Here is a 25,062-nt window from a genome sequence, read left to right as displayed (position 1 = left end):
GCAGTTTACAGAAGCTGGAAATGAAATTACAGCAGTGAGGCATTTGCTCAGGAAATTTATACCATGGAACTGCCCTGGTTTTCAAACTCAACATCAAAGAAGAGGAAGATAGCCATGTTTTCTTGTGAGCTGTGGCCTCTTTCCTGTATCTGAAATTATTTATTCATGTCAGATATTGGCATCTCTGCTCTTCTGGTCACGTGAAAAAAATACAGGTAAAAGGCATATTATTTGAAATTTAAAGATTAAATAAATATATGGTTTCAAAAGATCTGTTGGTGTTCCCAGTAGTCAAAATTATACTTGATGCTTCTTTGCAGTCCAATAAAATAGAGGTTTTTCCTGGCATTACTACTTACTGTTTTACTACTTCTGTACTGTGCTTTGGAAGAAATAAGAAGCTATGAGGTTTTTTCCCCAAATGAATAATTACATTGAATTGTTCATACTGCCTTAATTTTGTTAAACTTTATTCTTAAGTAAAGGTGAAGATATTTTCCAGTATTCCTAATCTAGTTTGCTACCACTAACATGGGAATGCCTGATATTTTTCCATTTACAATGTAGTACACACCAGAAGATCTTATCGAATATGACTATGAGTATGGGGATGCAGATTATAAAGAAACTGATTCTGTAACAGAGGGACTCCCACTGTTCGAAGAGACAGTAGCACAAACAGAGGTAACAATCTGATCTGTTTGTTGTGTGGTGTCCAGCTGTCTCCTACCACATGGTTTGTCAATTTGTGTCTTTGTATATGAGCTTAATGCTTTCCTCTCACTCATTTCTTTATTTGGAACTGTAATTCTTGCTTTCAGTTGGAGATGGAAGATCTCATGGCTGACAGCATTCATCTCGTATTTGGTTACCTCTCTTTCATTCACCCTTTCTTGATTTTCTTTTCATTTTATTTATGTTTTTCCATTCCATCTTTCATAACGTTTGCAGAAAAAGAAAGCCTTGGTCAAAAAGAAGAAGAGGACAGTGGCCGCTAGCTCAAAGGACAAACCTCAAAAGGCCACAACAAAAAAATCTGAAAAATATGCATTCAAGAAGAAGAAAACTTATCAAGCAGCAACAAAAGACAAACTAGGGGTAAAGGTAGCCAAGAAATAATCAAGATCTTTCCCAGACCAAGACTGGAAGATCTTTGATATTAAGAAAAAAAATTACCTAACCCCACTAGATGAATACATCTGGCTAATACCATAACCTTAATAACAGCAATACCTCTTGAATTTTTCATACATGGTTTATTTTAATAATGTTGTTTTTTTTCATACTAGGCCAACGTTATTGATGGATTTCAAGATTATAGCATAGCTGAAACTGACTATGGGCCCCAGACAGAAGCTCCCTCCAGAGCTACTGAAGCAAATGAGGTAATAAGGACTCTCAAGAAAATACTTGTCTCACCAGGTGTCAGTCATTAAAAAAGTACAAATGCATTTTAAAAGGATGGATTTCTATGTAAAAGATACAAACTCTACCAGCATTTAATGTAGTTTTATGCTTTCTCAGCTGATATCAGAAACTTCTATTTTCTTGGGCAGAATTCCCACTAATTCTGTGGAGATCAGCCAAGTCTTCAGCCCGCAGAGTTCGTGATTCTGGCAATAATTCAGTGATCTGTTGTGTGGGAATGTAGTATTGCTTCTTTCAGTGTGGATGTGAATGGAGCTATGTCTAGCATAAACTAGGTTAGATATTAGACATAGTCCTCCTGATCCAATAGGAAGAGGAGTCTCTAATTTTTCCTGTAATTTTTAAGGTGCAGCATAAAAAGAGCCTAACACAATACAAAGAATTGCTGCCACCACAGTAGCATATGGAAATTGAGTCAGAATTCATAGTTTCCTTTTCATAGTTCTTCACCTAAAAAAGTCAAATTATTTAATTTTCACTTGTTCTATTCAAAAGAAACATTGAAATTTGAACTGTAAAAAAAGATAAAATTATTATTTAGACTTATGTTGGAAAAGGCATTTCTAGAAAGCCACAATAACAGGTCTAAACATTATTTTGTTAAAATTACTGCACCTGAGCCAGTGTTGATTAATATGTTTGCATATTAATTAGCACTAGTGTTAGAAAAATGATGGCAGATTTTAAGAAACATTGTTCTCATTTTTCTTTTGCATATTCCTTTCAAAATTAAGATTTTTGCTTAAAAGATGTACAAAACTCCCCCTCACCCTTTCCTCTGAATATTTGAAAATAGAAAAAGAGTCCACATTTTGTCTATGGTTTTCCTCCTATGTATCGTGTAAGGTGAAGGTGAGCTAAGATATGTTTTACTCATTTTGCTGTAAAGCATTCTTGTGTTCAGTCTCATGTTTGCTTCTCACAAGTTGATCATCAGATGTATCTAAATCACTCAGTTTCCTGGGGAATTCTAAGCTGATTGTGCAATAGTAAAGCTATGAGGTATATTCAAAGTGCTAAATGCCCTCAGAGGTGAGAGCATTTCTTCATAAAGGTAAAATCTGGCTTAGAATTGGTTCTGTTCTGTGTTTATTCCAGCTGTAAGACAGAAGTCATACTCCTGTAACTAATGGAGTTAGGCAAGCGTTAAATGAGAATCTGGCCTTCTATTTTAATTGCAATATATTTCAATGTCATTATTAGATCATGATTTTTTTTAATTACACTGGATGTTGATTAGCTCCTGAATATTTTCAAGATCATACTACTTCATATTGTCTGATCATTTTATATCAATGAATATCTGAACTTCTATTTCTTTCAAAATTATCCTGTATGCAAAATTATCAAAAGCCCTCTATAATAATAGAATAAAGCAATCCTCCTTTATTTCACAACTGGTTTTGTACATCTCAAATATAGCATTCTTTTGAACTGCTTTAGTGCTTTTATGTCGTTTGCTTGGTTTGACAGCTTACATACTTTAAGGTGAAAGTCTAGATTTCAGAAATCTTAAAATTAATCTGATTTGTACTGATGGGATGTTGACTTGGACAAAAAAATGTAAATTACCATGACACACACACAAGTCATGACTTTTACTGGTAAATAACTTCAAAATCATTAACAAGAGAAAAGAAGTTTAGCTTCACATTGGTATTTATAGACAGAAAATAATGGAAAAGGCTGGGCTTAACTAAAGTGATGCTTGCACCTCCTCCACATTGCTATTGTAAAAAGATCTGAACTTATTCACTGCTGATTGCATATGTTCATTCATGAATACTTGTAAGAGTGAAACCAAGCAGCGAAATTCAGCTATATTTGGCACTAAAGTAACATTACGCCAGCAGTACACATAATACTGGATATATTGAATTCAGTGGTTTTGGAAATAAAAAACCGAAGCGTATGGAAACATTACTTCTTTGTACTACTTATACAAAGATCTTTTAATTACTCTGAAAGGCTGAGCTTCCATTCCTTCAGACTCTAATTAAAAGACAATATGCTGTAGTTCTACTGTTCTTTCTTCTTTTGACAAGTCATCATGGTGGATGAGCGTATGCTTACATTGCTTTACTAACAATAACCCACATATTCCTCCTATTCCCAAATCTTTGCTACTGATACGAATAGCAAAATCCTGTTGAAGAAGTATTTGCTGAAGAATACATAACTGGAGAGGATTATGATAAAAAAACTGAGGCAACTGAATATGGAAGCAGAGGAGTAGACCTCAGTGAATCTGATCTGCTGGTAGATGGAGATTTAGGAGAATATGATTTTTATGAATATAAAGAATATGAAGAGAAACCAACTGATTCCACTAATGAGGAGTTTGGTCCAGGTGTTCCTGCAGAGACCGATATCACAGAAACAAGCGTAAGTTGACTGGAGGCATAATGCAGACTAATCTAATTTAGCAATTCTTTTATAATTGCACAGTCTCAGAACTGCACAGACCCTGATCCAGAGGTTCTTGTACATCTCATTTCTGATAGCCTTTGGATCAAGGCCATCCTCTTGTTTTAGTAATCTTGAACTTTTTATTTTTTATCATGTAAGATTTTTGTCTCATTTGCTGAAGGGAGTAAGGGAGGGTGGAAGATGGGAGGGAAAGGAAAGAGGAGGTGGAATTCAAATAATAGATTATAAAATGAACAGTTTTAAAAATCTTTCTAAACTAGAGCTAAAGCTGGAAAAAACATAAGTTTTAATGCAGGTACAAGTGCTGTAATATTTTTATATGATTACTTTAAGAAATCGAAATGCATATAGGTGTCTAGAATTCTATGGCTTTTGCTGCTTTCCAAGAAGAAAATTCATGAGTGGGAAGGTTAAGGCCTGAACCTTTTCATGAAAATAAGCTTAGTCAATAATGACAGGTTTATGGTCTTGCAGAAGTGATTTAACAGCTCGGTAAATATAAAGATAGGATGACATGGTGGATCCTGTGAATCATGCTCTTCATTCTGAGTTTTATAGCTCTCTTTCCCTCTGACTTAATCATAGGCAAAACAGCAAGGCTTTAACTTTCCTTTAGTTGTGCCAAGATCCTTGTTTACCAGTTTACCAGCTGTGGAAGCTGCAAATAAAACTAATATGGCTAAGACTGGAAGAAAAAAAAAATCATATTTGGATTTTTTTAGTTAGGAAGACCCAATATAGTAGAAAAGGAGAATTTTGTTTGCACTATTAGCTCAGTCTTATCTTTATTTTGTCCTCACAAAGACAAAACTTCAGTTTACAAAGGATGCAAGAAATAACAGCAAATGCTGTGAGGATGCTTTTCTCTGCCAACCTTGAAACCCATCCTTCTGTATTTCATTTACCACTCCTTTCTAAACCCTGCTGGGGTCATTGTATTTTTTAATGATCCTTATCTGTGCAATGTGATACAAGTGTACTCTTTTCCTTCTAGCCCAGATGGGGACACTGTGGCAGAATGACACAGAAAAGTTCAGATTATCTGTGAAGCAAAGAGCCCATAAGGCACCATTTGTGCCTGCATTAAGCAAATGGTGCTGTAGACTCTATCCCCTGGTGTAAATTTCAACTTAAAATGCCTTGATACAAAGCTGAAGGAGTCAGGAATCTTGAATTAGAACACAAGCTCTGGTCTGTGCAAGCTTTATTACAGTTCTCATATGCTGAACCAGAGATATGTCATTTTCCTTTGACATATGGCTGTATTCGGAATAACTGAAGTTCTACCTATGATAAAAAAGGCGAGATGGAAAGTACTCAGTATCTGGGAACTTTCAAAAAGGGGAAATATTTCCGAAGATGGAGACCCTGATGTCATTTTTGCAAGTAATCTACACTAATCTAATAAAACACGATTGTCTATACCTCTTGCTACTTGATTTTTATGAACTACCAGTGAGTTTATGAACATCATTACTAGTGAGATCTGTGCCTTTATAAATCAGTGCAAAATGTACAGTCTGTAAATCTCTGTTTTTCCATTCCAAAGTATTTCATGCAGAAATACTAAAACATTATCCTTACTATTCTTACTAATCCTCAGCTATTTTAAAGTAAATATTGAATCACTTACTGAAATTAAAAAAAGTTTTAAAAATTTTAATTTTAAACTAGTCAGAACTTAATTTCTAGTGGATATGTTAGCGATGAAAAGAGGTACTTTTGAAGAAAAATACACTATCTCATGGGTTTTTTAAAAAAAATAATCAGTTCCTTTTTCTTTGTTTGAAACTTGAATCTGTTTTTTCCATTAGAATGTGCTATTGACATACTGTTTTAGGTACTTCTGTTACCTTAATCCTGAACCCAAAACTTGCCACAGAGCTGGTCCTCAAAGAATTTGGCAGTTGATGCTATTTCAGGTAGTGATGAGGCATCATCAGTTATCTATGAAATATTCTTTAGTGTCCACAGAGCCATTTACCTCCTTTCTCATTTATGTCATGAAATCATAGACCTTTCTCAGGTTACTTTACATGTTACGGATGTCTAGTGAATGAAATTAGGAGCTTGAAAGGTACTGTCCATATTGGACCAAGGGATCTTTCTTTCCATCTTACTTTAGGCTGCTTAATTCATAAAGCCATGAAGGATTATTGTCAATTGCCAGGAATATTTCCAATCACATAAGAAAAGAAACAACGTTGTGACTTGCACATAAAAGTTTTAGAATTTAATTTCAAATTCTAAGGTAAAGCATGGGATAAACACTCATGGGATGCACATCTCATTCAAAAAGTACAAATTGACAATATCCAATAATGGAGAAAGCATGCATACAGGTTTTTGCATTTTCCATTTCTCATGTATTGAGGTTTTTTTTATTTATATGGTTTATACCTGTGATGTATTTTTTATAGTACAGACCAATTCCAGCTTTAGCTTTTAGTTACAGGTTGCTGCAATTCTTTATTGTACCAGGTCCTTAGACCTTCTACTGATTTTCATTTTTGGGGTTGTTTTTACTGGCCAGGTGACAGGACATGGGGCTTATGGAGAAAAAGGCCAAAAGGGAGAACCAGCTGTGATTGAACCTGTAAGTACAGACGTCAGAGAGTTTTTCAGTAGCACTGTATGACATATATTCACTGTTAATGCATCATTACCAAACCTTGTTGCTCATGATAGGATGACAGCATCCACATTATCCATGATCTCTGAAACAGTCCCTGTAATGTGGATGGTATAAAGTGGTTACTGATAGTGGCCTGTTCCTGCTACTCCTTTGGTTACATGAAGCACTAACCACATGTTCCTTAAAAAAAGAGAATTTTGTGCAGAGAAAAACAGATCATGATCTTATCTTCAGGCCATTTGGTAACTACATCTTAGACAGATCTACCCAGATAACTTTCAGCTTAGCCACAGGTAACACCGTCACTACATGTTTCAGCAAGGACAAGGAAGTCTTCCTCATTTTTAATGCCATGCAACAATTCAGATTCTCATTCTAATAACTGTAGAGAGAATATTTCTGGGAAAAAATATCAAAACTCTAAGAAATGCAGACTTTAGTACCTCAGATGAAAATATTTTTGTTTCTCTACAAACTAATAAATGAAGTGTTGTTTTTCATCCACCCCTAGGGCATGCTCATTGAAGGACCACCAGGACCAAGAGGACCTGCTGTAAGTAGATTAATCATAATCTCCTTTATTGCATTTTATTTATCCACTATGCTTTTCTATTCACAATAGAATAGATTAACACAATATTGGTCTTATTATAGTTCCTAAATGTATTTCAAATTTAGCACTTTTAGAAGGGTATAGAAAAGGGTCACCTCACATTTTCAGTGACAGCAGGCTACAAGCTGAGGGCACATGAAACTCTAAGTTTTGAATGTTGATTATAAATCTTTGTAAGAAAAAACAATATGCTGTCTTATAAATTATTTTATCCAAATATGTGTTCATCATAACTTTCCAGTGAAAGAATAGTTCAAAAGTCTGCAAACATTCAGCATAATTATGTCATTCATTTTCTATAGGGTCTTACAGGTCCCCCAGGTCTACAAGGTCCCGTTGGTCCTCCGGGTGACCCTGGTGAAAGGGTAAGTCAACAAACAGATTATCCCATGCATTCATGGGATGTCTTGCACTAATTGCAACAAGTGTGAATTAGTTCCTGATCTGACATAGATCCAGAGATTAGAAACTTTAGTGGAATTGAGGCTGATTCATTCAGCTAAACAAATGAACTGAGAATCTGGACAAACATTTTCTTAGCAGTAGAAATATGTGCTGTAAATACAAGCAGAAGTTTAAGTTCTGATTTGTTTGTATTTGTCTGTTTTCATGTGTTTTGCAATATACTAAAGTAACGTATACAAACATTTCATCTGGATTGAATGAATTTTTAAGAAATCATTATGGCCTCAGCTACAATATGTACAAATACAGAGAAAGAAAAGCTTTCAGAATCAAAACACATGAGCGTATTGAAATTGATGGATAATATTTAGATGATCTTGGAAGAATTTATTTGCCATATTAAATAATATTTAGCTTGAGAAACCTACTAAGTCATGAAACTAGTTAAAATTTAAGCTATTATTTTAGTCTTCATGTTCTCATAAGCCTTTTCTTATTGCCACCACAAAAACAATTTTAAAATAGCCTAAATATTTATTTGAGGAAAGTAAGCTACTAAAAGACTTTCCTGTGTTTTATGAGTGACAGTTTACTGGTGAATTCAGCATATTCATGCTGTATTTGTATATACAAGATGTTGAGAAGATGCTATCACTGTATAATGAGATAATATTAAAACCCCAACAATGTTTTACCTTGCTGGTAAGTCAGCATCCACACTTCTGTCATATTTCTGTCCTGTAAATTTAGTAAATATTCCAGAATTTGAACTTGTAAAATGGGAATTTTAACACCTAGTAGTGGAACTACCGACAGTAGTTAGTTTTGTAACTGGCTGCTTACTGAATTCATCATAAGGAAATTCTTGACTGAGCACGTCATGTGCCTGTCATGGACCAGACACAGCACAAATATATAATTGCAGCAATTAGGCTGGGAGGAGAATGGATTGAGAGCAGCCCTGCAGAGAAGGACTTGGGGGTGTTGGTGGACAAGAAGCTTGACATGACCCAGTAACATACACTTGCAGCCAACCGTATCCTGGCTGCATGAAAGAAGCGTGAGCAGCAAGTCAAGTGAGGTGGTTCTGCCCCTCTGCCACTTCTTGTGTGCCTTCTCTGTGAAGACACGCTGAGCTGTGGGGGAAGGCTGCAAGAGAGGTGGAGAGAGACCTCTTAACAGGGCCCATAGTGATAGGACAAAGGGAAGGTTTTTAAATGGAAAGAGAGCAGATTCAGATTAGATATTGGGATGAAATTCCTTACTCCGACAGTGGTGAGGCCCTGTAACAGGTTGCCCAGATGGCTGCACCATCCCTGGAAGTTTTCAAGGCAGGGTTGGATGGGCCTTTGAGCTACCTGGTCTAGTGAAAAGTGTCCCTGCCCATGGCAGGGAGGTTGAAACTAGAACTCTAAGGTCTTTTTGAAGCAATTCCATGAGTGTAAATTTATGTAAGTGACTCAAAGGGTTTCTCTTACATTATAATATTTTTGTTCTCACCTTTTTACTCTCATGTCTCTTCTCTTAGGGTCCACCTGGTCGCCCTGGTCTTCCTGGTGCTGATGGTTTAGCAGGTCCCCCAGGTACCATGTTAATGCTGCCGGTAAGTTATGGTTACAGGGTAAGCAGCCTACAAAAACTGGAAGTGTCTTTCAAGAAATGTATAGGTATTTTCTTTTTTTCATCTAATTTTGTCTGTGGAATGAGAGAATGATACAGAATTTCTTTTATGGTGTAAACATTTGCAATTCATACATATGGTGCCTTTTTTTTCCTCAAAAAACCATATGCTTTAGCTCCTGCATGGCTGACAGATTGGAACCTTCATGAGTGAAAACCACCTTATATTTTTAACAGTAACTATATTTTGCTACTATATGTCCAAAACAAGGAGTTTGCTGTTGTACAGAGGGCCTGTACTCCCAACAGGCGTGTGTGCTTTCAAGTCTCATTGACATGGAGATTTTTAAGTATTCCATGCTTCAAATTGGACTTCAGTGTCCTCTTTGAAGAGTCAGTGCATCCTTTGAATAGAAATATATGCACATAGCCAGCTCTGCTCCCACTGGAGTCAAAGCAAAACACCATCTGTTTTAGCAGGTGGAGGAACAAGCCCAAAGCTGTTAAAGTATCTTGTGCTGGGGTATGAAAAGCACTGTGTGCTTGGAATTAATTATTCCTAAGTGTGTGTATGGATGAAAAAGATCTGTGTCAACTCTGGGCATAGGCAAACTGGACAAACTGTGGGCAGTGCGAGATTCATGCAAGATACCATTCATGGGCCTGATAACTAGTGTGCTTATGCCATACCTTTGGAAATCCATGCTTCTTGTTGCAGCTTTGCATTTCTGCAGCACTGCAGAGCTTCTGCCAGCAGTGTCATTAGCAATAACGGTGCAGGAACAAAGGAATGAGCACTTAAATTTTTATTCTGTAATTTATTTTGAAATTGTCAGAAATTCCACAAAACTGTTTTATTTTAGATGCCAAACATTTTTCAAATTTGTGTCTGCCTTAAATTAAAATACACATTTAATGTGGATAGCTAGCAGTGTACAGAGAATTAATTAATTTGGGTATATATTTTTATTGATGTTTTGGAGGCAAGTAAAGTCTATTTTAACCTCTTTTTTAAATAAACAAGCAAACAAACAAATGGAAACCAATATCTCATAAAATCAGGAAGATATTTGCTCATAGGAGATTATATTTAGACTTCCGTTACAATCACCAATAACTTCATACTCATGTTGGATGCAGTGGTGTCCATGCAGCCATCTTCTAAAGTTAGTAGAATGAACTAAAGGCTGTGACCTTGTGACTTTGAAGCAGTTTGCACTGTTGCAGCAAGTAAGAAGTATGATTTAGATTTCATAAACTCTAAATCCTTTTCTTGTTTTGGTACTTGCAGTTCCGCTTTGGTGGAGATGGTGAGAAGGGCCCAACAATCTCAGCTCAAGAAGCTCAAGCACAAGCTATTCTTCAGCAAGCCAGGGTGAGCACAAAGACCCAAAACCTGATTTGTTTTATATCCTGCAGGATGTGAAGTCAAAGAGGGGGGGTATTTGCTAGAACATTCTAAAAGTCTGTTAGTGTAGAACATGTATGCTGGCTGGCGGCTTTTTCTTGACACCTAGTGTTCTGTTTGTCTTCTCAGATTGCTATGAGAGGTCCACCTGGTCCTATGGGACTCACTGGAAGACCAGGTCCTGTGGTAAGTTGACAAAACAGGGGGTCAGGTTTAAGAACATAGTCATATAGCCCATGGATCTCATTCTGGCCTTGCCTACCTTGTACTTACTTTGTACTTATTTGAAATTAATATTATATCATTATAGTTTGTATTCTTATTCAAGATCTACAATGCAACTTAAATACTAAATGAGTTTTTATTGTAGGTTTTGTGGTGTTTGGACAGAGCACACTGCTGGACTTACAAAAGTAGTGGATAGTTTTACATAAATATGCCTTTACAGGCAATCGTCTCTGTAATGTAGCTACTAATACAATTTGTTGTAGTAAATATGAAACTCTACAGAAAGAGATACTAAAGCAAGGGTTCGCAAAATCACCTTTGCTCAATATTTAAGCTAAACCTGAAAAGTTTGTAAGAGGCATTCCTATAAACAATTAAGAGCCACAGATTTCTAAAATAATTACACCTTTTTTAATTTCAGTCCTGAATTTGACTCAACTGCTAACACCAAATGATCTGGAAATGGCCCTGTGCATGTTAAAATATCTTAGTGTTTGTACGGAATGTGTACACTTGTATTTTTAAGCAGATCTGTACAAGAGCAATTCTTTCTAGAGTAATTTTTCGAAAGTAAATAGTAGCTACCAAGCAGAGAATCTGGCTCACAGATTCCTGATTCATCACAATTAGGTATGCAATACTTGAAAAGAGTCAAATATATTTGATCTATATAACAAACTCATACACGATTTCCAGCAATGTATTTCATTCAAGAGACCTGCAGGATAACATTCAGTCTGTACAGACAATACTCTGGAACTGCTGCAAGCAATGAGGACTTCACAAGGGCTGGTATGATACTGACAGTGGGTTGGATACCTTTAGCAGAGGTATAACCTGCCTTCATACTCATGCTTTTGTGTTTTAAAAGCCTCCATGAATTCCTGTATGCAAAATTCAACAAATTAATAATAGTAATAGTTGTTTTGCTTCTGAACCACCAGGAGGCTCTAGAAATCCAACTCTTTGATCTAGATTTTTTGCCTACAGTTCCAAAAGCAAGTTTCTAGGTCTGTAAATTGTTTTTCTACCCAGCTTCTTTTAAGAATAAAAAAGTTGGAGCTTTTCCTTTTTATTTGAATTTTATTTTGTTAAATTAATTAGTAGCCCATAAGATACATTAGTAATGTATTAGATACTAAAGATCTTAAACATAGTGTCAAAGCCCCAGTCTAGCATTAATTGAGTCTGGTGTTCACATGCTTAATTAACATAGCATAAAAAATAATATCTGCCTAGAGATAGTAAATGTAATCAATTATATTAATTAAAATCAGAGCTTATACCAGAGAAACCCCAAGAGAGAGTCACCACCTACCAAAACCAATCTTCTCTCCACTGCCAGTACCAGTGTGGGATCTGATTTTCAGTTTGCTTAGGACTTGAATTAATATCTGCAAGGTCAGTGAGGATCTTTCTACTCCAGGGTGTGAGACTCAGCACTAATCCAAGCCATTAGATTACTTCTTCTTTCTAATGTTAACCTAGAAGGATTATCAGTTTTCAAAGGTCTGCAACATTTTTTTTCATATTAAATACATACTTTGGGTCAGAATCTGTTTAAAAGTTAAAAAATACCACTATTCTTCTGCACAGAGTAACAAACTCCCATATCTTCTTTCTCTGAGACTGTATTCTGTGTGTGCATGCCAAGATGTTTTGGTTTATTTTGTCTGTTTTTATGAGACCTCTAGCTTACTCTCACTAATACTGCCCCTGATTCCATGTACAGTGTGAATGAATATCTGGTTCTGGCCTGTTTATGATTAAAATTTACTCTTAAAATCTATATCTTCATTTCATAACAATAGAGAGATGTAGTTATATAGATTCTCCACTTCTTCAGGGCCAATTGTAAAAAGGACTTGATAAAAACATCACTGAAGTTCATTACAAGATTAGACAGGGTATTTTTCATTGACTACCATGATCTTTGGATTGAACTCTGAGACTGTTATTTTCTGTACAGCACAGAAATAAAGGTAAAAAGAGGTGGCTTTCAGCTGTCTTATTCTCTACAATGATGCGCTTCTGACTGTACTACTTATGTTCTTACTGTGCTCATACTTAGCTCTCAAATACTAATACAGAACAAAGAGTTACATTTTGCCTTCATATCCATGGGAGTTTTCTTTGGTAAGAGAAATATTTCTGCCCAGTGTTTAGGCAGTGATAAATCAAGGTAGATAAAACTGTAGATAGGAATGATGAGTTCACACCTCCTGATGAATAGAGGATTATTTGTTATTTCTCCCTTTAATTCATGTATGGAAATAAAAAGTAACTTATTATTTTAAAGGGGCTTTTGTATACTTAAACAATATATGTTCTTTTTTTTTTCATCAAGGGTGGACCTGGAGCAGCAGGTGCTAAAGGTGAAAGTGGTGAACCAGGTCCCCAGGTACATTAGTATTCCCTGTTATGTTTGAGCATGTTTTATCTTTAAGAATTTTATTCATATCAATTAGAAGAAATCAATCAATTATATGCTTCCTGCATGCAATTGAAGAAAAATATCCTTTATAATACGATCCTATAATTTCAGTAGCTTGATCAATATTAAGATTGTAGTTAAAATCAATAGCTTGTTTATTCATTCTGAAATATGAAAGTGTAACAATCTTTGTATAACAAAAAGCAATTATCACATGTAGAGTGTCATCAGTTGAAAACCTGTTTAATATTGTCACTTCAGGCTCTTTTCTCTGTTCAATAATGATATGTTAGTCTGCAATGGGATGACCTTGGGCTCTGAACTTATCAGATCTCATAAGGTGAGGGAGGTTGAATTTGATTGGTAATTAAACAGGCTATTTTCAAGAAAGATGTGACAGATCAAGAATAAATCTTTAAGAATCAGTGCATGTTTTGTTTCTCAGCCTAGTATTATATAAACTTCTCCACAGTCATGTCAAAGAGCACTGAAGCACATGGAAATCTTTCAGTTTAAACCTAAAAGCATTAAGGAGATTGTGAAAGAAATCATGAAATAAGTATCCAGAACAATGATTTTGCCAGATCTCAAGTAGTATCATGGATTTGATACATTACTAAGGGCCTGTCTTAAAACTGCACATGGATACTTGCAGTAGAAAAAGAAAAAAATAAAAAATCATTCTGAACAGTTGTACAGTCTTTCAGTTTGGTTACTTACATTTTTAATGTTTTTATTCATTTGCTACACAATATTTTGGATGGCTTGTCCTTACCATTGCTTTTATTCACCTAAAAATGCATTTGGGTGGGAGGTGAGAAAATTTCCACGGTTATGTCCATACAGTAGTCAGTGAAAGTTACATGTGTTTGGAAAGTGAAATTTTTTTTTCAGTCTGGGGTAATTCAGTCTCTCTCTAGTTAATCCCATGTTGTGTAAAGCTAAAACAGCATGTGAGCTCTTTACTAGCACAGCTCACATTTGTATATATATCTGAAATAAGCATTCTTCAGTTTTCACTAAATAATTATAATGGATATAAAATAATTTTGGCATGAGAGGAAGAAGGCTTTTCAAACTACAGGACTGAGATCTTTAAAGCCATGAAAAGAATGTAAGAGACTTACATGTTAAAAGGATGACTTATGGCATGTGTAGTGCCATCTCATCAAAACTGGCATTAGAATTAATACTGCTAAGGCCAGTTTGGATGCCCATGTGCTTTTAAAACCATTGGGAATCTGGGAACGAGAATCCATCTCCTAGGGAAAAAAATGCAGATTTGTGTAGAAAAAAAATCTTACTTTGTTCTTGAGGTGAGGTTTTTTAATAACTTTTTGCTGACATTCATGGAATTCTAAGTGTTACCCTCTTTAAACTCAGGGTCCTCGTGGTGTCCAAGGTGCCCCCGGTCCAAGTGGAAAAGCTGGCAAAAGGGTAGGTAGCATATGATCAGTTCTGCTCTGGGTAAATAGTTTTTATTTAAATGTATTTAAATATTAAGTGATTCCATTGCATTTTCAAGTGTTTGCCCCTTTGGGATTTTGCAGGGACGTCCTGGAGCTGATGGTGCCAGAGGAATGCCAGGAGAACCTGGTGCAAAGGTAAATAATAATGACAATTGAGCCTTTAGTTCAGTCTTGGAATGGGCTAAGCAGATTTTATGTAGGTACCACAACTTCACCCAGGCCAACCCAGAATTCTTCTCTTAAGTGAAAATACTGAGGTTTCAGAGAGCTGGGTCAGATGCAAGAGCTGAGAATGAATCATCCATTTAGAATATGGTAATTAATGGTAATTCCTAGTAGTCTGACTTTGAAGAAACTCGATTCTTGGGGCATGACTTCTCTCTCTCTGAGTTAGTTTCTAGTTACAGTGTATCAGTTATAGTAAAGTCAGTTTTGCAACTGCAAATTGCAGCTGGAATCAAGCTTTTCATTTCAATGTGAAAAGTCTTTTTATAAATAGCATAACTACAGCACAGTGAAAAACTGTGACATTTCTATTACTACAATTTGTAGAAGAAAACTTTGTGAGTTTGATCTGTATGCTCAGCCCCATGTGTTTCATTCAGTAACAAAAGTGAACATACAACCCAAGGGTAGAAATTAACCTTCAGGGGGAAGGCACTATTTATTCAGACAATTTAGCAGACATTTACCAAAGCTGATTCCTCATTTACTAAAGTGATTTCTTTCCTAGGGTGACAGAGGATTTGATGGTCTTCCTGGCCTCCCTGGTGACAAAGGTAACCGGGTAAGAAGAAAAATATGTACATTTATACAACACTAAACTAATAGAGTCACAGAAATAATTCATTATTCGTTAAGAACAGCACTAAGGACTGAGGGGAAAGTTAAAACAGAATGTCTGCTTTTCACTCTACAGATAATAGCTGTACTGTCAGGCAATGTATTCCAATGTGAAACCTTTGAGTAATATCAATCAATAGACAAATATATATACATTTATAGTTTAAATATATTTGCAGAATTCAGATCACATCTTCAGATAGGTTTTCTCTAATTTTTCTTAGTTCAGGAATTTGCCTGTTGGACTTCTAGTCATTGCTCTAAACAGAAGAGTAATAGGGAAAGGAAATTGCATGAAGTTTCTGTATCAGGAGCATGCCAAATTTTAACTTGCCTAGAAGCTTGCTCAAAAAATGAGTATGAATATTTCAATTACAAACTGAATTTTTTAGTGGGGCTTATTCCAGCAACTGCAACTTAAAGAAAGGCCACAGTCAAGTCAGATAAATTAGGAAAATTTTTAGTAATATTTAAAACAACTGAAGTACTTATTCCTTTTGTCATACAAATCTATGGAATGAGACTTCATCTTTCCCTACAAAGCACAGAAATAATCACAGCCAGGGATTTCTGCTTCAGATTATACCCTCAATGTAGGTGCTAGCACCCTGCTGAGTGTCCCTCCTTTACTGTTGTCCTGGTAAGTGCAGTGCACCGTGAAAGAAAAAGTGAATGGGAATGTCAGAAAAACTATTTCCAAATGTGCTAAAGCTCAGTGACCAGGGAATTATTACCTCACCCTTCAGTGGGTAAGCACAGTTGTACTTCCTAGAAAAGCTCGGCTGTGTTGGCTACCAGACCCTAATGTAATTCTTTTTAATATCATCTAAGGGTACTCTTTTGAGTTCTGTTTGCAATGGGTAAAGAAGTTCTGCTGTCATCAAGAATTCGTTTACTGCTCTTTCATCATCCCTGTTTGGGTAAAGAGTGTAAAGCAGTCAGTGCATCCCATGATGGAAGCCCAGCATGCTCAGCAGGCCAACAGCAGAGAGGGCTCCGCATTAAGCACTTGCCACCTGCACTCAGAGGCCTGAACAGAAATTTGGCCTGAGTCAGGCAGTGTGTGTCTGCTTTCCAGCCTGGAATATTAGACTTGTCTGTGGTACCTTGAAGTCACTAAGATTTTTTTTTCAAATATTCAATTTTTTCCATATTTCCATCCCAAAATTAAAAATTTAACACATACCTCCCTACCATTAATAAAAAAAAAGAAAAATAAGTTGGGTTAAAACAGTAATGAAAATAATTACTTACTTTAATATTTCATCCCACTATTTAAAAGCCACTGGATTCTTGTGTTTGTGTGAAAATCTTCTGTATAAATATGCACTTTTCTCCTTGTGAAAGCAGCTCAGTTCAAAGGCAGATAAGAAGGTTATAGCTCTTGCAGTCTTAGATAGTGACAACATGTAATGCAAATGTTGGGTTCTCTTTGGCTTGCAATAATAAACACAGCAAGAAAAGTGAAATACTTCTGTTGAAATTATATTTCAGCTGTAAACGAATCAGCATTGAAAACATACATTTAGAGTAGAAGTTTCAGGGCTGATTTTAGAATTAATGATATTGGACATACGAGTTGCAAACTGAATGTCTCTCTCAGGTTATGTCTCTGTCAAACACAAGTTTTCAGACAGTAGTTACTGAATGAGATTCTTGGACTTCAGTGTAGAGCAGATCACATCATATGATGTCGTATCTCTTTTAACCTTTTTATCTGTGACTTTGAACTTTTGTTATTTAGATTTACTAGATGCACTACTCTTCTTCAGTATAAAAGCAAGACACTATACTTTTAAAATAGATCCAAGGGAAAAATAATTCAGGCTTTAAGAGAACACTTGAAGGCAAGAAATAGAGCTGAAAATTTGAGAATGCTGATAATGATAGGAAGTTTTGTTCTTACTGAATGACAATAGCAGGACATTGAATACACCTACTAATCTATATCTAAGTACCATGTGACTGCAAGAAGAGAAAGGTAGTCCTTAAGGGGGTGAACATTTTCAGTATTTGAAAGCCTAAGTCAGTCTCCACCTTGATATAAATTGGAAGCCAGAGGAAAGACCATGCCTCTCATGTCACCTTTCAGAAGTGTCATCTAACATGTAGAAAAACACTTTCTCTACCTGCAGTTAAAATAGAGTAGTTGCAGAACCTAGCAAAAACATGAAGAGCAATTCATGCATTGAATTAATCTTGAAGGTATTAGAGAGCAGTTCATAAAATTTCTGTTTCTCTTCCATGCTGGGGGAGGACAGAAAGGCAATAGAATAAAATCCTAACATCCCTAGAATTGAGGGATGTGCTCTGGGTATATGAGGGTTACCTAAAATTCCCTAGGAATGCTTGGAAGTGTAAAGAACAGAGCCACTGAACAGTGACTCCATATATCTCTACCAGAATCCCCAGCAGTGGTCAGGCTCCTTGGAGACACTGATAAAATTAAGGCAAACAGCATGAATACTTGGGTGTTGTCCAATGCCAGAAGGAAGTCACAGTCTCAAAGCCCACTGCCCAGAAGGAGGTCAGTCAGTGGTGTTTGAGCTCTGTAGCACACTAGCTCTCTTTAGGAACTGGGAAAGAAAAATAAATCCTAAAAGTATGGTCCAGAATCTACTGAGGTTCTGCATATATAGACTTGAAAAGCCTCAGACTCTGAGGGGAAGTGTGGAAGTCTGGCTGCCTTCCAAAGCCTCAGACAAACCAGTCCCAAGGCTCTCAGTAGCTGGTGCCAGGGTGCGTGGTTCTGAAAGGTGGTTAATAAATCTCTGTATATTCCTGGGCCCTGCAACGAGCTTCTTAACTTCTGCCTCATGTACACGTCTTATTTCACTGCAGTAATACATTGTGTAGGGGAGAGGGAAGGTGGTGATGAGACAAAGGAAAATGTGGGTCACACTGCCTTTTGTAGATGTAGCTTGTTTATGTTCTGGGGCCAAAAATCACAGAATCAGAGAATCACAGAATATTCTGAATTGGAAGGGACCCACAAGCATCACCAAGTCCTACTCTTGTTACAGAGTGAAATTGTACAAACACAAATTATTCATTGTTTCAAAAATGCTCATCTGTTCTTATACAAAGATAATGAAAGATTTTAATGTGTACTATAACTTACAGATCTGTATCACTGTGTCAAGACATGTTTTGACACATCAAACTTCAGCTAACATATTTGTTTTCAATTCCCTTCCCATCCATTATTGCTTCCAGCAGCAGAAAGTTTCCAGCAGTTATTTTAATGACTTTTCTTATCCTTCAGGGAGATCGTGGCCCACAGGGACCCCCTGGCTTACCTGGTGAAGATGGATCAAGAGTAAGTTGCTGTTCACACAGGAAAATCTACAGTGAAGTCTCATATAGTGAGAATAAGGTCATGATAAATGTTAGGTTTCTTCTAAGACTTGTTTTCCTTTTGCACAAAACCAGGGAGAAGATGGGGAAGTTGGTCCAAGAGGTCTCCCAGGTGAAGCTGTAAGCAATTCTTTCTTATTCTTCTGTTTCTGTTACAAACAAAAGTCACATTCAGATATTTTTCCATTCTATTGAACTGTTCTGAATTGCAGGTATAAAAATTATTTCATATGTTTTTATATAGAGAATACTGTTTCTGGCTGAAAGCAAATGGACAGTTTTGTTAGGGTCAAAACAGCACTTAAAGGATTTTAGAATTAAGGATAAATCCAGCTAAGTGTATACAACTTCAAGAATCACAAATGCTGTTTCTTATCCAATTGTGTGAAATCAGTCACTGCCGTTCTTGTCACATCAGAATAGAGCCAAGCCCCTGTTGCTTTTAAAGTGTTACCTAAATATCTACTTATTAGAAATCAAGGCCTAGGTTCTCCTCTTTTTCACACTACCATGCTTCATTGTGTATTTTACACTTGTTGCACATACAGAATTTCCACTCCTGTCAGTTGGAATTCTGCAGGTGCTGTCACTGCAGAACAGAGTTCTGCATTGCAGGCAAGAAATCAAGCCTCAGAGAGGGGAATTTTACCCTAAATTTCTGATCTGCTACTGCCTACTCACAAAGCCCAAAGACATGGCTACAGTTAGTGTCAGTGATTTGTGACTATATGAGGAGACTCAGATCTGCCTACTTTAGCAGCAGAACATGAATGATGACACAATAATGAAAACTACTACTCATTCATATAAGTATAGAACCAAAAGATTATGTTATATACCAAAATCTTCTTCACCTTATTTATGAGAATAGCCATTGGTCTTTTTGTGAAAGTTTTTAGGCATAAGTGCAAAAAATCTAATTTTTGTTTCCAGAATGTATTGTATTTATTGTAATAAAATCACTAGCAACTTTTAATTATTTATTGGATCCTTACTACAGATATAAACACTATTTTGTATTAGAACAGTAGTATAGAGTATGAAACACCATCAGGTTTTCAAAAGAAAGGAATACAAATCTGTATGTTCAGGTCAGACCTTCAGGCCAAGACACAGCTGAAATTTTGTGGAAGATGCTGTGCCAATGTTCTGCACTGGGAAATATAAATATCAATCTCCCACCTTTTTCTGAAGTGACCATAAAGAGGCTTAATCAAAGCTTGCCTTTACACTCGCATCCTGTTCAGAAATATAGTGCCCTTGAAGAAAATCTGTTTTCAGTGATTTTTTCCCTTTCTTCCTTTCTTTCTTCCTAATTAAGGATGCTGCCTTCCCTTCATCCTTCCTACTCCTTATTCCATTCCTTGGCCAGTCCTGCTCACAGGCATCTCTGTTCAGAAAAAATCATGCCGGTATCAATACAGGTTTCTTCTCTTGCAGGGTCCACGGGGATTACTGGGCCCCAGAGGAACACCTGGGCCCCCTGGACAACCTGTACGTATGAGCTGTCAAGTGTTTGCAGTTTCCAGAAGGAAAAAAGGAAATCCACTGAAAATTGCTCTTGTTATGTTGTTTGTTGTAGGGCATTGCAGGTATTGATGGACCTTCAGGCCCAAAGGGAAACATGGTGAGTAAGTAAACTGGGAATTAGAAAGATCCTAAGAATGCTTTCCACATTCTCTCATCCCTGCAACTATGCCATCCCTTCCATTTAATTAAACTTTTATGTCAACTATTTGGATTCATTATGACTTTATATGGAAAAGACAAGGCTTCTGTTCTTAGTTTCCAGCCAAAAGGCCTGACCATGCTTTCTCTCAGACTCCTTTAGCACCATGGACTCCAGTGCTTAGGTCCTATGTGTGGGCTGTTATTCTCTATTAAAGAAAAGGTCAAGATATTCATTAGCATGAAAAAAATTCATACTGGAGAGAAAGTTGCTGGTAGACTTTAAAGAGGGAGGAACAAAGATGAGTTTGTACTCCTTTTAGTCCTGACAATGAAGATCTGTAGTGCAGAAATGCAAACCTAATGCCCTACTATTTTTTTGCATGGTAGGGTCCTCAAGGGGAACCAGGACCTCCTGGTCAGCAAGGAATTCCAGGCCCACAAGTAAGTGTAAAAGAACTCTCAAGAAATATGATGTAATGTGCAGCAAATGTTTAATAGATGGAAATCACTAAAAGGTTAGCTTTTCATGTGCAAAACCGATAAAGCTTCAAGGATTTTATAAATAATGCTGCAAATGTGCCGAGGGCAGTGGGAGCTGAGTTTTCAAGTAAGTTTTCAGAGGGATTTTTCATTCAGGAGAAAAATGACTCATTCAGTGTTCCTGGAATGCAGTAGGAATGGCCACACCTGGAGGAGGGTTCTGAATAGGATCTTGTTACAGACCTACTGCCAGAATAGTGGCTTGTGCAAAAGGCTCGCACAAAACTCCTGATCTAACTTGTAAGTGAAAAAAAAGAGCCACTTATATTTGCCCGTGTGTTTAAACAGATTAATGAGGGACCTTTAGTAGGGTGAATGTATGTACATTGTTCTCCCTGGTTTCTCACACTGGTTTCTTTCTAACAGGGGCTTCCTGGTCCTCAAGGTCCTATTGGGCCTCCTGGTGAAAAAGTAAGTTACAGCATTATTTTGTTATTTCACAATCAGTTCTGTGCCACTTTGTTTATGAGCTTGAGGGCTTCGCTATCTTTTATGGAATAGTAAGCTAAATTTAAATATCAGATCTTCCTGAAATCATCAAGTAAATGAATAACCAATGAATAGCCAGTGGCTTTCCTCTCATATACACTGTTTCACAAGCACAACTTCCTCCCTTTATTTTGGATTAATTTTCTGCTATTACCTTCAGAATGCCATCTACAATATTAAACAATTTGTACTTTTATGTTACCTGATTTCATAGCAAGCTGCAAAAATTATTTTTCTTAATCTCTTTTATATAATAAAGTTTTACCTATTCGAGTCTGATTTTGTTCTTTTTTCAAGGATTATAATAACTCTGCAGTGTAATTGGCATACTGTAGTGTCCTTTGGTGGCTTTTTCCTCATCTGTTTGCACATTTTCTTATGGCTTGAAACTGGTCCTCTATTAATTTAAAAAATGTCACTATTGAATTTTATGCGCATTTCATTTTTGCTGAATTAGTGCTCAATTAATTCTTTGATTTTTTTCTTTGTTATTTACCCTGTTCTTTTGGAGAAATTAATACTTTTTTACCTGTCAGTGTGCTTAAGTATTATTCTAGCAAAATGGACAAATTCCATGATATCAGCATTTCCTAGGCCTTCAAAAAGGCTTTTCAGCTATGAGCTCTGGGGTTCTGTACCCTGCACTCATCACCTCTTGAACTTGTTGATAACTTTCATTGGTGAATCCTTTTATTCCTGAAATTCTATATAGTACTTAGTTCTGTACACTGGAAAACTCTTCCCCACCTTGTGTTATGTGTGTGCATTTTCATAGGGTAGATCCTGAAGCCTGTTCTCAGGACATTATGGATCATTTCTGTAGGCTAAAGATTGTAAGAACTGGCCTTGCACTTACATATGCTATGAAAGTGTCATTCTGGCTTTAATTTTATTTTTGGCATATCCCTGATATCCATATCAAGGGATTTAGGTATGACTGCGTTTTCTGTCCTTAGCTCTTAGGGTCACATGTGTTGGACGTGTTTGTGCTGTTTATAAGATGTGTGTCTGTTACTGCATTTAGGGACCTCAAGGCAAGCCTGGCCTTCCTGGCCTTCCTGGTTCCGATGGGCCTCCTGTAAGTAAACAAATATCTAATCCTTTGAATGTTTAACTACTTTTACTAAGGGACAGATAATTCTGGATACCTATGTTATGAAAAGAAAATGGAGGGGAAAAGCAATGGTAGTCCTAGCTGGCAACAACATTATAAAATCCATCTAAAATCCCTATATCATTTGAGCTGTTAAAACTAAGAGAATTAAATTTTTGAAGCAGCTGCTAAAAACATCTGTGGGCTTTTAAAATGTGGTCCCAGATGATGAAATGCATCTGCAGCATCTTCAGGGATGCATAAATAACCTACTAACACACAAAGGGCCAGAAACTGTTCCACTGTATCCTACCTTGTCAGTCTGGCAGAGCAAATCACCTGTAAAAATGCTCACCACTTTTCTCTGAGGAAGCATGGAACAGACTACATCTTCCTCAGCTTCCTGGCCTAAGGTCCATATTATGTGTTTGAGGTGCTTCTTGCATTGTCTAGACTGGGACACACCTAAGCCAAGCTTTGTAATTGCCAAGGAATTCAGCTTCACTCTGAGGCTGCAGTTGCTCATGTGAACAGAGATTGTAACCACTTGAGCAGCATGGTTTAGGCATTCAGCTTAAATGGAATCATTGGCCATAATGGCATGCCCCTACACTTGCTTTCTTGCAGCAAAACATTTTTTTTTTTATACCACTAAGAGCCATTAGACAATGTTATTTCTGAGATGTTGTCTATCCTTCCTATGCAATTGCCCCTTACAATTTTTCTTTTAAGTGAAATCTGCATCTTTTAAACCTGACTTTTAGCAAGGTTTAACAAGGTCACTGCAAATATATTGCCAGTACAGAACTGTTCCCAGGGCTCTCACAATCTAGCCTTTTACCTGCCAAAGTACCAATTTAATGGAGAATATTAAGTGCGCAATGATAGTCCAGCTGAGTGCCTGTATCTTGAATCATTGTCTAAACATTGGAATGTTTCCCCTTATCCTTTCCTGTGTACTGGAAACAATGTTCCTTTCCAAACAGAGGCATTATTTCTCATCTTCATCTCGTTAAACCATCAAAGCAAGGAGGGAAATGCTGTAAGAGATAATCAGGTGTCAGCCCAGGTGTGTACCTGATACACACTCCTGCCGTGCTGGGTTGACCCCAGTCAGCAGCCAAGCACCCACCTACTCACTGGCTCACTCCTCCCTCAGCAGGGTAGGGGACAGAATCACGAGGGCAAAAGCAAGAAAACTCCTGGGCTGAAGTAACAACAGCTTAATAAGTGGAAAAAATGCTATGCACACAAGCAAAGAAAAATAAGGGATTCATTCACCACTGCCAATTTGCAGGCAGATGGCCAGCCACTTGCTGGGAAATTGGTTATGAATGTCCTCCCTCCTTCTTTCCCTGAGCTTTTATTACTGAGTATGACATCATATGGTATGGAATATTCCCTGGTTAATTTGGAGCAGTGTCCCAGCTGTGTCCCCTCACAGCTCCGTGCCCTCCTGCAGCCTAGTCACAATTATCTGTTAATTTTTAGCTTCATTAAATTACCCTTAAGTTTTGCAATTTAAGTGCAAATTTTGTAAGAAGGTAAAACAGTGGATTGGCTAACATTTTGAGTGCTGTAGCATTAACATCAGTGATATAGAACCAAGTCTAAGATGTAAATTAATTTTGTTCAAAAAGCAAGTCACAGTAGAACAAACACATAGAAGGTTGAAATTAAATCAGCCTTCTATTGAATCTTGTGATAAATTCTGTAATTAAAAAAATATTTTTAGGAATGTCTTCATGCTACAAAATAAATCACCCGTGTTTCAAAATCAAAGGTAAGAGTCTCTTGCATTAAAAGCCTCTTACTGCTGAAACATAAACTAAACAGAAGGACTGGTCAGCATATTCCTGAAAATATTGACATGAATGTAACTTTAGTCCAGTTTTTCCTTTGTTATGTAAATTAAATTGGTATTGAAAGTAAAAGCTTTCCTCAAAATGTGTGTGATTATTCTAATACAGAAGAAATGTGATTAATGACCTGAAATTCAAGTGTCTAAATAATTTTGTTTTAATAATAAAATGCCACTCCTTAGAAATTACTGCTTTTCAAATCAGACACATTTCTCTTAAAACAGGGTCATCCTGGCAAAGAGGGTCAGTCTGGAGATAAAGGTGCATTGGTGAGTTTTAAAACTTTTCCATTTATTTACATAGATTTCAAGAAAGCTTTTGGTAATTTTTCATCTTTAGGACAGATTTGTTACTTACAAGAGCTATTTAAGAAGACAATAGAAAATCCATGACACATTGAAAGCATCTTTTCACAGACAAACGTACATATAAAAATATTAGAGATAGTAAATAAGATAAAGATTACTCTTTTAAATTAAACCTCATCTTGGAGTTGGCAGAGTGGCAATAAAAAGTTTGCACACATTTCTTACAAAC

At 36.6% G+C, this 25,062-nt stretch overlaps 1 protein-coding gene across 3 annotated transcripts in view; it reads left to right on the top strand.

Annotated features, from left to right (window-relative positions):
* COL11A1 (collagen type XI alpha 1 chain) overlaps positions 1-25,062 on the top strand; it is a 132,257-nt gene that overhangs the window by 44,542 nt on the left and 62,653 nt on the right. Inside the window, exons 6-27 of one of the 3 annotated variants that reach the window (XM_083867940.1) lie at positions 568-684; positions 952-1,098; positions 1,290-1,385; positions 3,568-3,813; positions 6,392-6,454; positions 7,005-7,046; positions 7,409-7,471; positions 9,040-9,114; positions 10,423-10,506; positions 10,669-10,725; positions 13,115-13,168; positions 14,585-14,638; positions 14,752-14,805; positions 15,404-15,457; positions 18,779-18,832; positions 18,946-18,990; positions 20,311-20,364; positions 20,453-20,497; positions 20,929-20,982; positions 21,448-21,492; positions 22,595-22,648; positions 24,750-24,794. In XM_083867940.1, coding sequence (XP_083724066.1) covers positions 568-684; positions 952-1,098; positions 1,290-1,385; positions 3,568-3,813; positions 6,392-6,454; positions 7,005-7,046; positions 7,409-7,471; positions 9,040-9,114; positions 10,423-10,506; positions 10,669-10,725; positions 13,115-13,168; positions 14,585-14,638; positions 14,752-14,805; positions 15,404-15,457; positions 18,779-18,832; positions 18,946-18,990; positions 20,311-20,364; positions 20,453-20,497; positions 20,929-20,982; positions 21,448-21,492; positions 22,595-22,648; positions 24,750-24,794 — 1,602 coding nt within the window. Of the gene's footprint in view, positions 1-567; positions 685-951; positions 1,105-1,289; positions 1,386-3,567; positions 3,814-6,391; positions 6,455-7,004; positions 7,047-7,408; positions 7,472-9,039; positions 9,115-10,422; positions 10,507-10,668; positions 10,726-13,114; positions 13,169-14,584; positions 14,639-14,751; positions 14,806-15,403; positions 15,458-18,778; positions 18,833-18,945; positions 18,991-20,310; positions 20,365-20,452; positions 20,498-20,928; positions 20,983-21,447; positions 21,493-22,594; positions 22,649-24,749; positions 24,795-25,062 lie in introns of all 3 variants that reach the window. The other 2 variants (XM_083867941.1, XM_083867942.1) reach the window with 2 other exon arrangements.

The sequence above is a fragment of the Zosterops lateralis genome, assembly GCF_965231275.1.
Source record: "Zosterops lateralis genome assembly, chromosome: 9".
Lineage (NCBI taxonomy): Eukaryota > Metazoa > Chordata > Aves > Passeriformes > Zosteropidae > Zosterops > Zosterops lateralis.
The sequence above is the reverse complement of the archived record's forward strand: the minus strand, read 5'-3'. Positions and strand labels throughout refer to the sequence as shown.